Here is a 14,109-nt window from a genome sequence, read left to right on the forward strand (position 1 = left end):
TGGCCTGCCAGAGACACTCAGGCTCCTTGCCTCCAGAACTGAAAACTGGTGATGATGTAAGAAAAATCTGCAGAGAACAAAGATCCCCTCTTCGGTGGTTCCTTTGCCAAAATTTTCATGTTACAAAACACAGCTCCGTGCTGAGTGAATCATCCCCAGTTGCATCTACCACGGCTGCTCAGAAGACACAATATCACCCAACAGTTAACGTGCTCAGCACCTCAGCATCTGGAAATGCAGACTGCAAATATGACAAGCAAACTGCCAGCCACCACTCTGAGCATTCAAGCCTTGAGTGATGCAGTATGAGAGGTGGACCAAGGTCCAGAGCTTTATTTCTCATCTTCAGAAGTAAAGGCTCACATTTTGCTCCTGTGAACAGGAATGTGACTTGTGTGACCAGGCTCCTGTGTTAGGCAGCTTTATCCTTTCAGCTGTAAAATCAAAGGAGAAGGAGTGGTGGAATTCTTGCCAGTTTTTCTGAAAGATGGAAATGGAAATTGGGACAAAGAAAGTTACTTGAATTCTTTGGCCACCTTAAGCTGTTGACTGGTGGATGAACAGATGTAGCTACATGACATCAGCTGAATGCAATTAAACATACTGCTTGTCTTTGCAGATGTCCAGGGAGATTCCTGTATATACACAGCACAACATGTGAGAAGGACAGGACTGCACAGCACGTTGGGACAGTCACAGTGCCTAGCAGGTCATGCTCAGTGCTGGCCAGGAAGCTGAAGTACCTCAAACAATACCAGACTCTCTCAGGAAATCTGTTCTTGCACGGTCTTTTAATTAGGCCATCATTTAAAATGCCTCAGATACGATGCAGGAAATCAAAACACTAGCCCAGGGATGGTATCACTGTTGAAACAGCACCTGAATCCTCCTGACTGCGATTACACTTGGTTGTTTTGGATAGATCTTATTTCCATTCCTATCAGCAGCAGGTCATTCCTATCTTGACCATCCCAAAGGACCAAGAGATGCGTCAACACTCTAAGATGGAGAAAAAGTCTGATGCCTGCTCTGCTGCCAGCACAGCGTGCTGTTGTAGCATAAAGGAATATGCACCTCAGAAGGAGATGCTGAGCAGCAAAATCTGCACCCATTTCTCCCAACACACTTAAGAGCCAAAGCAAAATACAAGCTGTGGTGACAGGATGTATGTTGAGGAAGGCAGAGGATATATCACGAAGATTAGTGGGATAATGCATTGATTAAAATACAAATAATAAAATCATAGAATGATATAATGGTTTGGAACCTCAGAGATCATCTAGTTTCAATCCCTGTACTGTGGTCAGGGACACATTTCATTAGACCAGTTTGCTCAAAGCCCGATCCAACCTGGCCTTGAACACTTTCAAGGGTGGAGCATCCACAACTTCTTTGGGCAACCTGTTCCAGTGACTCACCACCCCCACAGTAAAGAATTTCTTCTTAATTTCTAATCTAAACCTGCCCTCTTTCAGTTTCAAGCCTTTTCCTCTTGTCCTATCGCTACATTGTCTAAAGTCCCTTTCCAGCTCTCCTGTAGCCCCCTTTAGGTACTAGAAAGGGCTAGAAGGTCTCCCTGGAGCCTTCTTTTCTCCAGACTAAAATACCTCCAGCTCTCTCAGCCTGTCTTCATGGGTGAGGTTCTCCAGCCCTCTGACCATCTTTGTGGCCCTTTTCTGGACTCGCTCCAACAGGTCCAAGGCTTTGTCGTGTTGGAGGCCCCAGAGGTGGACAGAGCTCTCTTGGTGGGATCTCATGAGAGCAGAGTGGAGGGGAAAGACCACAGTCATGCGATGCTCCCCTGCTTGCTGCAGCACCACTCCATCAGGCAGTCACAACCACACGTGGTCTCAAACTGGGGCTAAAATGCTAATGTGAAGAGTGACATTTCCTTCTGCTCTCTCTCTATGATTCTAGCACAGCTTTGGACTAAAAAATTACCTTTGTCTAGAAGTACCAGTGGTTCCCTGAATGACAGGGAAACATGCATATGAAGGTAGATCATTTGCTGCTGCTGCTTAAGGGTCACAGTCACTTAAAGACTTCATTTCCTCTTCTTATGTCTCCTTCAAGCTCACAAGTTTACTGTTGCTTTAATTGTCTATACACATAGCTATTCTTAGATTTTGCCTCCTGGAAATTTCAGGAAACATACCAAAGTACTTTTTAAGGGGTATGTGATCCCTTGAGGGACCTAGAGGCATTGCTAGGAATTTAACTGTCAGCAGCTTTATTTTTTAGAATAGATATGGTGATGCTTTTTAAACTACATTTTTACTACGATACTTCCACAGTGAAGAACACTAATCAGCTCTGTGAGTAGAGACAGGCAAGAACAATAAATGGAGAAATGGCAGTAAATGGGAACATGGCATGTTATACAAGTGTTGTTAAAGCTTCATGAGAAGATCCCTAGCAAGGAGGGTCTTGAATCCTTTTTTAAGTAAATCATAATTTAAAAAATCTATTCCTTTACCTGCACCTCAGATTTTGACTGATGTTCCTCACTATTTTGTTAGTAAAGTAAATAAGGCAGCAGGATGTTCTCACACCTCCAAGGACATTTCACCCTTGTGAAATAATGGCCCACTTACAGAAACTCAGTATCTGTTTCTTGTTCTTTCTCCCCCTGCACTCAGAGGAGATCCCTTGTTAGCTGTGCGATCAATAAAAAATATATCTTCAGCCACAAGTAAATCTACTTTATTAAAACACAGGTCTGCCAGTTAATTCAATTGCCAACAAAGTTGTAGCGTGGTCAATACAAAAAAAAGTGACTTCATAAGTGAGATACATATATCCTTTTGTTGCAAAATTATCTGATAATCGGATGCATTGGACAGATACAGACAGAAGTACGTTGGTGAGAATACACTGTGGCTAATTTTTTGCATTCTCTTGCAGTATTTGAAGTGTACGGTATCTCATGAGAGGCTTCAAGCTTGTCACTTGTTGATGCTCAGGTCCGCTCCTGACAGGTGAAAACCACAGAAGAAGAGTTTGCCCCTTCCTTCCAATTATGTGCCTGCTATATCTGCACAGGTTACCATCTCAATCATATTCCCATTGCAAACCACTGCTAATACTCCCTTTTTCACCAATAGCATGGGATCAAGGAGTTCACATGGCATCATTAGGTCAGCTCTTAGGTATGCTGATGCATTATTGAAATAAGAATTTGGAGCATGAACTTTAGTGAAGACTTCTGATAAAACTCTGTGCTTACATCAAAGGCAGCATCAAGTGACTGAAATAGATTGAACATAACTCTTAGATAGCCAAGAAAAAAATGTGCCTTTCCCAGTGTTTTGCCAAGCACTTTTCCACCTGACCAGCAATGATTTGTTTTCTGCATATTTCAGACAGAGCTAAAAATAGCTTGCTGCTGTTATTTTTGTTTGGGAGCAGTAACATTCAGTTTGTGAAGTACTTTCTCCATAAAAAGTTCAGAGCATTGAGAAGTACCTTCACAGGCAGAAACCTTCCTTTGGTTGAATTTCACAGTGAGGGAAGGCTTTCAGCATTTTTGTTAGTTTTCCTATAAGACTGGCTGCTTTCTTGGAAAATATGACTAAATTTCTTGTCTGTTTTTAGTAGACGATGAGGTAATTAAAACCATAATCTAAATATGGTCAAAATGAGTTTGGAGCCTGTTTTCACTTAGGTCTGATTTTTAGAGAACATATTTTAGAAAATATTCAGAGACTTAAAAACACAGCCATTTGATGAAATTTTCCAAAGTACACATAGAAGTAGCTTCCCATTGCTTTCTAAAAATGCTCTCCTCCACCTTCTCTGTTGCCCATCTTTCTTCCTGTACCTGGGTTAGTGCTTTCTTGTTGCATTCGTTCATGTTTGATGTAAGGAAATTCAAACCAACTGGAAGTTAATCCTATGAAAAAAGGGATCAGTTTCCGCCTCAGAGGAGACAGAAGATGAGGGATTGGAGATGTCTTTGGCAGCAGTTTGCTGTCAGACTGATTTACCTGTGCAGAGGAAACCACTCCCTAGCTACCTGTTTGGACTAAAATAATTTTAAAAGTTTGTCTTTGGATCCCTGCATGGGAAAGGAAGTGCTTAGCCTCAGCTTTCTGAAAAGCACTGGCAACACTGGGCATAAAAACAAAGCGTTGCAATGACCTTGAAGGAATTGACGCCACATGAAGAGCTGCAGGATGCAGCCCAGTGCTCTGGGCGCCTGCATCCTGCCCTCACTGCCAGCAGTCATCTTACTCACAACACTCCATGGTGATGCCACTTACTTGAAATCATTCTCTCACTTGACAACCCATGAAAATGTTAAGCAGAATACCTTTGTGGCTGGCTCAGAGTGGAAAATTTAGAAATGTTAGTGACTTCCGAGCAGCCTGAGCCGGTGCTAGGTCCTGTTTGCCTCTCTTCCTGCTTTTTAAGTCAGTCTCAGCAGAAAGCATCATTGATGCTTTACATTTCTTTAATGTGCAACCCCTTTGCCAGTGTTTGCAAGGGGAACTGGCAGGCTACTGTGAATCTGTAGGGAATCGCACTGTCTGAACACAGCCTGTCATTGGATAGTATGAGCCCAGTCTAATTATCCCATCTGGACCACGCATATATTGTTATGCAATTCTTCACCAGCTACCTGCAGCACAGACTTCTGATTTTTGCTTTGAAATTTTCAGCAGCAAAGTAATAGAGGATGGGATCAAGGCAGCTGTTCATGGCAGCAAGGCAGAGAGTGACCACCAGCGCTTTGTGCAGATTGGCCTGGCTGCAGCTGCTGTACATCAGGTGGACAGTTCGCAGGACGTGATAGGGCAGGAAACAGATGAGGGAGAAGATGAGACTGATGATAATGGTTAACAGTGCCTTCTTGTGACAGATCGCCCTCTTGCTCTGCAGAGACCTGGACTTGAGCAGCGCTCTGATGGCAAAGACATAGCAGAACACAATTGTGCAGAATGGCAGAATGAAGCCCACGACGAGGACAAAGCAGTTCATCATGAGGAGCCTGTGTGTGCTGGAGGGGTGGAGATCCAAGCATTTGACAGGGTTGCTGTAGCCAGCAACTCCCTTGTTTAAGAGAGGGCTGGAGGCTGCCAGCACGAAGATCCATATGGCCATGCAGGTTATCCTGGCATACTTCGTGTTGGTCAAGTTTCCGCGTTTGAACGGGTGGACGATGGCTATGAAACGAACCACACTGAGCACGGTGAGGAAATAAATGCTGCAGTACATATTCACGTACAAGGTGTAAGTCATGATCCTGCAGACAATATCACCAAATATCCAACGTGATCCCAAGAGGAAATATGTGGCCCTAAAGGGCAAAGTGCTCACAAACATGAGGTCTGAAATAGCCAAGTTCTGCATGTAAATGTTTACTGAGGTCCTTCGTGAAGTCTGGAAGAAAACATAAATGGAGAGGCCGTTTCCAACAGTGCCCAGGAAGAAGATAAAGAGATACATGATGGGATAAATTACTTGTTTGAAGTCGTCAACTGTACAGTTGGAGGAGCTGTTAGTGAAGTTGCCATCTAGCGCCACCTTGGAGATGTTCGTAGTCTGAGCCAGCGTCTCCATTTTTCTGCCAAAGTGAAAAGAAGTGGTGTGAGTTCTGGGTTACGGGCTGGGCAGAGAGTTTGGCTATGTGAGACTATTTCACTGAGGGCAGAAATTGCAAGATGCAGACAACAGTGGGAAGTAAGGGTTCGTTAATGAATAATTACTTGTGATGTCCCAGTAAATACACATCTCAAGACACAAGGCCCCAAGTAAGCTCTAACGAGTTTCAGTATTACAGCAGCTGGTTGTTGTCTCAGCCTGTAAAATTGCTACCTTTTAGAGGTGCTATCTGTGTGTTTTAATGACAAGTCTCTGATCTTCACTGTGCAAAACAAGCCAACTTGCTGTCAGCCATTTTGTGGCAGGGAGGTTCTGAGTTCCCAGTCACCTAGCATGGAAACATCAAAACCTGATCAGAAAAGAAATCACTGCCCACTGCTAAGTCTGCATTTCAAATTAGGATGGAAAGCTAAAAGAATTGAATTTGTCTTTTGGAACCAGGGAAATTTTTCTGGTATGTTTTTGGCAGTATTTCCTGAGCAATAGCAGACATATTTTGATACGTGTATCAGTTAAGGACATTTTGACCTTAAACACTGGCAAACACTGTGCTAATTATGCATGGTTCCTTTTTTAACTCCCTCCTCCTCACACAGTATTTCTTCTTTTTTGTTAGCTTCTGATGGCTTTCTGTCTCTATTTGTGGGGCCTTTGCTTCATGTACCACTCTCTTAACCTCTTTTATGCTCATCTGCTCTGCAGCAGTCAGTCATCTACACACACTGCAGCTTCCAGGGCAGCGCACATTTGCAGCCCTAATGAAAATGGCCTCTAAGAAAATGGGCTGTGTTCACGGAGAGTGGCATTTTTCCTCCTGTGAGACTATAATTCAATCAAATCAAAACCACTCACCACTAAAACATTCTAAATAATAAATTAATTTTTTTCTCATTAGTGTCTGTTTCTTTTCTGATCTCTTGATTTCTTATCTCAGCTGTCCTGCAGCTAGTAGTATTTTCAAAGGAAGGTGTCAGTATTGCTTCTTGTTTGACAGTGGAAGCAATTCCCTCTTTGTATCTGCCAATATATTCTAAAGATGGGGTGTGGAAGTTTTTAGCCTGAAAACCACAACTACGTGGTATTTCCAGATGCACGGAAAAGAAGCTTTTAATTTGCTCCAGTGAGAGTGATAATGTGCCCAGGGTACATGACTGCACCCTATCTCTTATTCTGAACCTCACTGGCTTCACAATTTGAGACTAATTTGTTTGTACACATGGAGCCTCCCTGGGGGTAAATTTGGCTTTACATTTGGGTGCTCTGAATGCCCAGCTACTCAGTGTGATATTCCCACTGTGCTATAAATGGGAACTAATTTGCAAACTGAAGCCATGGTGTGGGAGCCTGAACTATGTTCAGAAAAGCCCATGGTATCTCTGGAATGGCATCTCAGAGTCTGTCCAAGACCCTCAATATAGCAACCAGATGTGCCCAGCAGGCACCTTTCATCCAGCCCCACTGAGATGGGAAGCGTGGGAAGCACTTCCTCAGGCTGGGCTCCCAAGGAAGAGTTCCTGGATATTGGGTCTCAGCAAAGGCCTGGACTGAGGACTTTGCTGAGACCCAATATCCATGCTCCTAAAGTTAGTCTCTTCCTCATTTGAGATCCTCTTTCCTCACAGAGGAGAGAGAAAATATATTCTTCTTAAAAACAAATCTTTTGCAATCAAAGGACTTCTAAATGTTTTGTTTTTCTTTACAGAAAAATCGTCTGATATACACGTTTTCTGCATGGGATCAAAGACCAGCTTTTCTCCAGATTGAATATGATCCCCCCATTTTGCACAGAAATATTGCACCCTGAGGTACAGCAAAGAGAAGAGCCCTTCTGACAGTGTTTTCCTGTGGTCCAAGCATCCTTGCTTTTAGAAACTCCAAAACAGAAGAAAATATTAGGAAAGGGATCTGCCACCTGTTGAAGCATTCCCGTTGTGTGTGGAAGCTGTGAGATAGAGGAGTCAAATGAGTTTGGAGCCATGGATAAATTTCAAGCTCTGCTCAGCACTACGAGTGATGGCTTGTGCCCAATGATATCTGATGAAGGATGGGATTGGGGCAATGAAAATTCAGTTGATGAAAAGCCCTTGGGTCCCTGCACCCTCGGGAGAGCACTACAAGCACAGGGGCTGAGGCACTTTGCTCAGGCTCCTCATATGAGGGTATCTAGGTAACAGCTACCTATTCTGTCCTCTATCTGTATAAATGCTCCTCAATTCTCTTTCCGGCCAAAGACTGAGACTAAAAGTAGAATAGTGCATGTGCAATTGAGAAAATTCAGTATCCCTGAACCTGGCAAGAAAATCAGTTCTCAGACTCCTCTCCAAATTATTCAAACACAAGTTTCAAGCTGTTATGGGATGTCTAAGAGAAAGAAACCGGAGACCAGTCATCTGAAAGCTCTTAAAGCACCATGGTGCCTGCCCTCAGCAAAGGGCCAACAATGACACATGCCATTTTCCTATGTAGACACTCCTGTTAGCTGTGTTTTGACACACAGATCAAAGTAGAAAGGAAGGTGAAGTGAAAGATTTCACATGGGACTACCTCAACCAGCCACAGAGGATAAGGGGAGAATTTTAGCCCTTCTTGAATCCAGGAACTGTTATTAGCCAGTTAAGGTTAGGAAATGGCTCCTAGATATACAGAAAGAACAACCTATCTAAAGGCAGGCAATAAATTTGTTTTCAGCAAAAGTGTCCAGATGGTCTCCTGGATCGGGAATGAACAGGATGGGTTAAGAGTGAGAGACTGGACTTAGGACTTTTCTGGGTCCCCCAAAAGAAGGAAGATTTACAGTAAGATCTAACAGCCCTCTGAGAAAAAAAGGAGAGAAAGGACAAACTGAAATGGGATTCTCTCTTCAGTGGTACTGAAAGACTTCTGTGATAGAAATTCTCTAACAGGAGATTTTTTCTATATGTGAGTGTCAGTGACGGAAGCTATCAAATGGAAGCAGCTGACACATGTCCTGAGGCTCTGACAACCTCCCTGGCAGGAGAAAGAGAAGATCAGCTGAGCAAGAAAAAGGGAGCCTTTTCTGAAATAATTGCTGCATAAGTAGATTAGAGTTTGGGTGGGTTTTTGTCTTTTCTTCATCTCTGTGAAATCTTTAAAAAATATTTACAGCTTGATTAGTATGGATTTTATAAATAAATATTTACCTTTCATAACAAATTACATATATATTATAAACTGCATTTATTTATTACAAATATATATTTTGCCTTTTAGCTTAGCCTGGCTTGAGTTCAATTTAAGGTAAGACGATAACAGAAAGACATTCCTTGCCTAAGGTGAATTTTATGCCCTTACCAAATGGATGGGTGTGCAAGACAGGTGGGGGGCTGATAGAGCAAATGTAAGAGGATATTTGTTTAATTGAAGGAGATAATAAGCTAATAAAAATGCCCCAAGCCCGTCATATTTTAAGCTCAGGATGCAGGTAGCAGTCTAGCAGCAGAGGTGAAGCTGCCCAGGGTGTGATATGTATGTCCACCTCACCAGGGTGTGTGTGTGGGGACACAGCGGGACAGGGCTGGCTGTCTTGAGGCAAGAGTGGCTCAGCAGGAGCAGGGGAGGAGCAGGTCTGCCCAAGGAACTGACCTTCTGAGGTTTCTATGCAGATAATTTGGGGGTGTGAGAGAGGAGCTGGTGGTGGCTGTAGTCATTGTGGGTACCAGGGATGAAGGCTGTGATGTTTGGGGCTCCGCTATGAGGCAAGAGAAGCTCAGTCAGACCCAGTACTGCAATGAACGGATGAGACAGTAGAGAGTAGAAATTTAGGTATGTGAGGAAGTGAGGGAACAAAGGCAAGCAATACGGGAAGGAGAGACTACACCATACCCGATGCAGATTCAGGCTGCTGGTGCTGCAGACTGAGAGGTTTGCAGAGGAGTGTTTAATTAGAAGCAACAGGGGAGCTGAGGGGCATAGGAGAGCAAAGGGCTGGACTGACAACACTTGTGAGGGCAGTGAACACGCATCCAGTGCACCTCTGAAAAGGCCAGGAGGGAAAAAACGTCCAACTGCAATAACTAGGAAAGGCAAATCCAACTGCCCACAAAGCCCGATAGACTGGCACATGCTATCTTGAATGCCTGATGAAAACCAAATCTTACGTGTAATTCTGCACTGATGCAGATTCAAACCTGAAAAAGAGACAGGGCACCTGTCAGGCTTGGCATGAAACCAAAACCCTGGTGCAAGGGAAACCTCAGAGACCTGCAGGAGCGAGGATAATCAATAGAAGCCTGTGTTGCCATGCTACCAGCTTTATGGTAATGATAGTGTAGGATGCTGGGTGGAGGAGTGGCACTGTGCATGAGGGACTACATTACTTGCAACAGTGTAAAAATATTGTGGCTAAAGAGAAGCACAACAGGGTTCTTGTAGGCAGACATCATATACTCTAATAATAAAAATATAGTACTAGGAGTGCACTACTGAACTCCTTATCATGATTATGACAGTTGCCAGAAAACATTAAGTGAGGGTAGGATGATGAAAGCAGGTAGCAACAGGAGGAGGCTTTGGGTGTCTTTATAAAGATGCAATGCTGCAGCAGAATGGGATGGGATGTCCATATGCAACAACTTCCTGGTTCCTTGAATAATTAGTCCTGCAAAAAAATGCCATTCTACCTTGGCTTTCTACCTCTACAAGATGCCATTTGATCTTTAGTGCTGTACAGGCCCTAGTTCAAGCAGGTTTTGGTGGAGGGAGTTTTGTACTGCTAATCACAGTAGAGCTGGGCTCTGCAGCATTGTGGAACAGAGAAGTAGTCCGAAAAGAAAGAAGCCTACATAAATTTCGGGGCTGTTTAGGAAAACAAACAGAAAATTCAACAAGCCTACATTCCAAAAGAAATAGGTATTTTAAGAAATACTGAGCCCAGTGTCTATCAGTGAAATGGTTACCAAGACTATTATAAGGAAAAGATCTCCATTTGGAAAGCAGAAGGCTTGTCAAAATGGGGAGAATGGGAAACATGACAGATTAAATGTGGAGAGGAAACTAGGAGCGTTAAAGAAAAATATAGTGAAGAGCTTCTGGTAAAGGGTGTTCTGATTGACAGTAAGTTTTGTAAAGCTACTGAAAGATGAAAACCACTTGGGAACTGGCAGGATTGCTTGGTAACAAAAGATCTCTTAGGGACAAGGTCATAGCAGGAAAACTCAGGGAATTCACTCTTTCCAACCAAAGATGTTGGGATATTTTCATGTCTGGTGCAGTAAAAAGGTCAGAGGAGCCAGCTCCACTTGACAGATGTGGGCAGGAAGTATTAAACCAACCAGATAAGTGGGAGGCCAATAATTGAGACCAGATGGCACTCATATCAGTATCCCAAAGGATCTCAACTGTGAGACTGGTGGCCAAGGCACGTAACCCACCATTGTAATCAGGCGCGGTGCCAGGGGACTGATGTGTCATCAGTGCAGCTCTCATTTACAAGAAAGTCTTGATAAGGCAGCTCAAGGCCATGAGCTGGTCATCAGTCCTGGGAACTAGTGACCACTGGGAACGATTTCCTCCTCTGGGACATTTTAGGGGCATCTGTAGTGAAGAATGAAGGCACTGAGGTCATTGAAATGCCAGTCTGCTGAGAAAGAGTCATGTCTTCTGAAAAGGGAGATCCTGTTCACTCACCCGCTGAAGGGCTGTGATGACAATGGATGAAGGGCACCCAGTGGCAATTTCATACATATATTTGGATGTACATATATGGCCGAGGGAGATTTTCCCCTCTACTTCACTCTTATGAGACCCCACCTGAGCACTGTGTTCAGCTCTGAAACCCTGACATAAGAACTTCATGGACCTGCTGGAGGGGGCCCAGAGCAGGGCCATGAAGATGATCAGAGGGCTAGAGCACATCTTCTGTGAAGACAGGTTGAGAGAGTTGGGGCTGTTCATCCTGGAGAAGAGAAGACCCCAGAGAGACCTTATAGCAGCCTTCCAGTACATAAAGGAGCCCTACAAGAGAGCTTGAGAGGGACTTTTCACAAGGGTATGTAGAGATAGGACAAGGGGGAATGGAATCCCTGGAAGTGTTCAAGGCCAAGCTGAATGGGGCTTTAAGCAACATGGCGCAGTGGAAGGTGTCCCTGCCCCTGGCAGGGGGTTTGGAGTGAGATGATCTCTAAGATCCCTTCCCACCCAAACCATTCTATGATTCTATGATACGTGTGCATTTGTAGAGTTGCATTTGTCAAAACCTTCGACATAGCTCTGCAACAAAGGTTTCTTAAGTACCTAAGTTGCCAGAGAGCTGGAAGTCACGTTCTTTTGTGGGCTGAAAGCTCGCTGAAGTGTAGGAAGTGAAGTGAGGGCTCAATAAATCAGCAATGGAGTCCTCTAGGGTTTGCAACTCAGACTAGATTTATTCAATGTCTCTAACAGCAGCCTGGAGATGATAATTCTCCAGGTTGGTAGATGCGGTGCTGGAAGGGTGGCAGATGAGAATCAGTATATTTTAATGTAAGGTGATGCATGCTACGGAAAAATAATCTAAATTGTGCCTAATTATATGAACTTTAAACTGGCTGTTGCATTCGCAGTGTCTGGAAAGGGCACTTGGCACTTGGCCATTGCTGAAGTCATTGACCATTTGCTGAAGTCAGTTCTGCACTGGCTACAGCAACAGAAGCAACTGAAATTGTCAGCAAAATGAGGGGCACCATCAAAAAGGCTATGGAGAACAGAGTAGGATGTCACCTTGTATAAAACCTTTATGCATTCCCATAGTGGGCAGCTCTTGTCTCTACACTGAAAACAGAGATTATGGAGTTAGAGAACATGCAGAGAGAGGCAAGTAAAGAAGTCAGCAGCCCTGGGCTACCCAAGTTCTTGCAGAGGGCAGTCAATCAAGTCATATGGCATCTCAGCAGAGAATGGGATGAGTTTCTGTGCCATGCCTGGACAGAAGGACACAGTCCTTTTGAAGATGTGTGGTGGAGGGGTGCTGCTGCTAAAGGCCTAAATACAAAACCTCCACTGTGCCTGGAGGTGTAAATACACTCTCAGTTTCTAAACTGCTGATCTGAGATCTGCTGCTCTGAAACACTGGGTTCACTATAACATGAGGAATGACGAAACAACTGCATTTTAACAAGACATTCTTCATATGCAAAGTTAAATGGGGAAGTCAGGCTGTTCCATCAAAATATACTACTTTGCTATGTAAAGTGATAAGTATATAGAACCTCTTCTGTGCCAGGAAAAAAGATGGTCTTTGCATCTATCACAGTAACCCTTTGTGTGAAGAGGATCCCAGACACCTGAGTCTGTTGTTTATTACCCAAATAGGAAGGCAATTATAATATCTCTGCTATAGAGGAGATCACTTGCATTTGCCACTGCACTTCCAAGAAAAACAGTTCTCATGTCTTTTTAAAGTTCCTACTGGCTTTCTTGCAAATATTCACTTTGTGTTTCAGGAGCAGCATTACCAAGAATAAGTGAAAAAAAATGCAATATTTAGAATTAACACTAAATTCATCAAAGCATGGCATATTATTAACCTTTCTAAATGCACAATAACAAAAAAAAAAATCAAGAGTCTGACATTTAACACCTTTTATTTTTGAAGTTTGCCATAAGCCAAATGCATATTTTTCATCTAGTTAAAAAACAAGGCTCACTTAATCAGATCCACAACTTCATTGTTATCTTCCATCTGGCAAACAATCCTAGTTACATAAATCTACCCTTTTTTTCTGCCAAAAAAATTTCTCAACACCATCTTTGTCATGGAGAAGTTTGGTCAGCTATCACTGCTTCTGGCAAATAATACACTAACTGCGAATAATAAGAAAGAAAAGTAGGTTGTATTTTAATCATTGCAACCATTTTATCTACAGCAGAGAAAGTAGACAAATCTTGTCCTACCTCAGCTCATGCGCCTTCTGGTGTGTTCAGTATTTCCTTCTTCTGCTTGCTGTTGCTCAGAGACTTCAGGATTTTTAATGGAAAGGAAACCCACAAAAACTTGATGCAAAAACCAAGTACTACTACTGCAGAAGCCAAAGAAAAACCATGAACAGGGTAAAGGGAAGTAAATCCTGGTTAAAAGTTCTTACATATTCTTAAAAGAGAAATGTTCTCAGCTCAGGGACTGGTGCTAGCAGTCACACGGCAATCTTTCGTTACTTTCACCCAATGAAAGAGACTCTACAGCTACGTGGCATGCTGAGAAGCATTCTGAATTTCTGTGTTCGGGCCCACACTTCTATATATGTGCTTTCATTCGTCAGAGTTGCTCAAAATATTAAGAGGAGATGCCCATATAATCTTTGCATGAATCATTAAAGATATTCTTGGAATTAGGGAGAGGGTATTTGTTTTGATTACTTCCCAGAAAACACACAAATAACAAAATCGTAAACAGGCTACTGGGATTTGGTGCATAATCTCATTCAACTCATAATTCAAGTCTGAGTTAACAAGCTGAGGGACTAATTTTCCTTGAATTTTTATAGGAACAGATATAGCTCTGTTAAGCCATGA

The 14,109-nt window shown here is 43.1% G+C and overlaps 1 protein-coding gene across 1 annotated transcript; it reads right to left on the reverse strand.

The window, feature by feature from the left end:
* Positions 1-2,681: 2,681 nt before the first annotated feature.
* Positions 2,682-13,778, reverse strand: CYSLTR2 (cysteinyl leukotriene receptor 2). Its single transcript, XM_010400435.4, has 2 exons — positions 13,492-13,778; positions 2,682-5,566 (listed from the first exon to the last, which is right to left on the reverse strand). Exon 2 carries the CDS (start codon positions 5,560-5,562, stop codon positions 4,618-4,620), a length of 945 nt encoding a protein of 314 aa, XP_010398737.1. The 5' UTR covers positions 5,563-5,566; positions 13,492-13,778; the 3' UTR covers positions 2,682-4,617.
* Between the last annotated feature and the right edge of the window lie 331 nt (positions 13,779-14,109).

The sequence above is a fragment of the Corvus cornix genome, chromosome 1 (assembly GCF_000738735.6).
Source record: "Corvus cornix cornix isolate S_Up_H32 chromosome 1, ASM73873v5, whole genome shotgun sequence".
Lineage (NCBI taxonomy): Eukaryota > Metazoa > Chordata > Aves > Passeriformes > Corvidae > Corvus > Corvus cornix.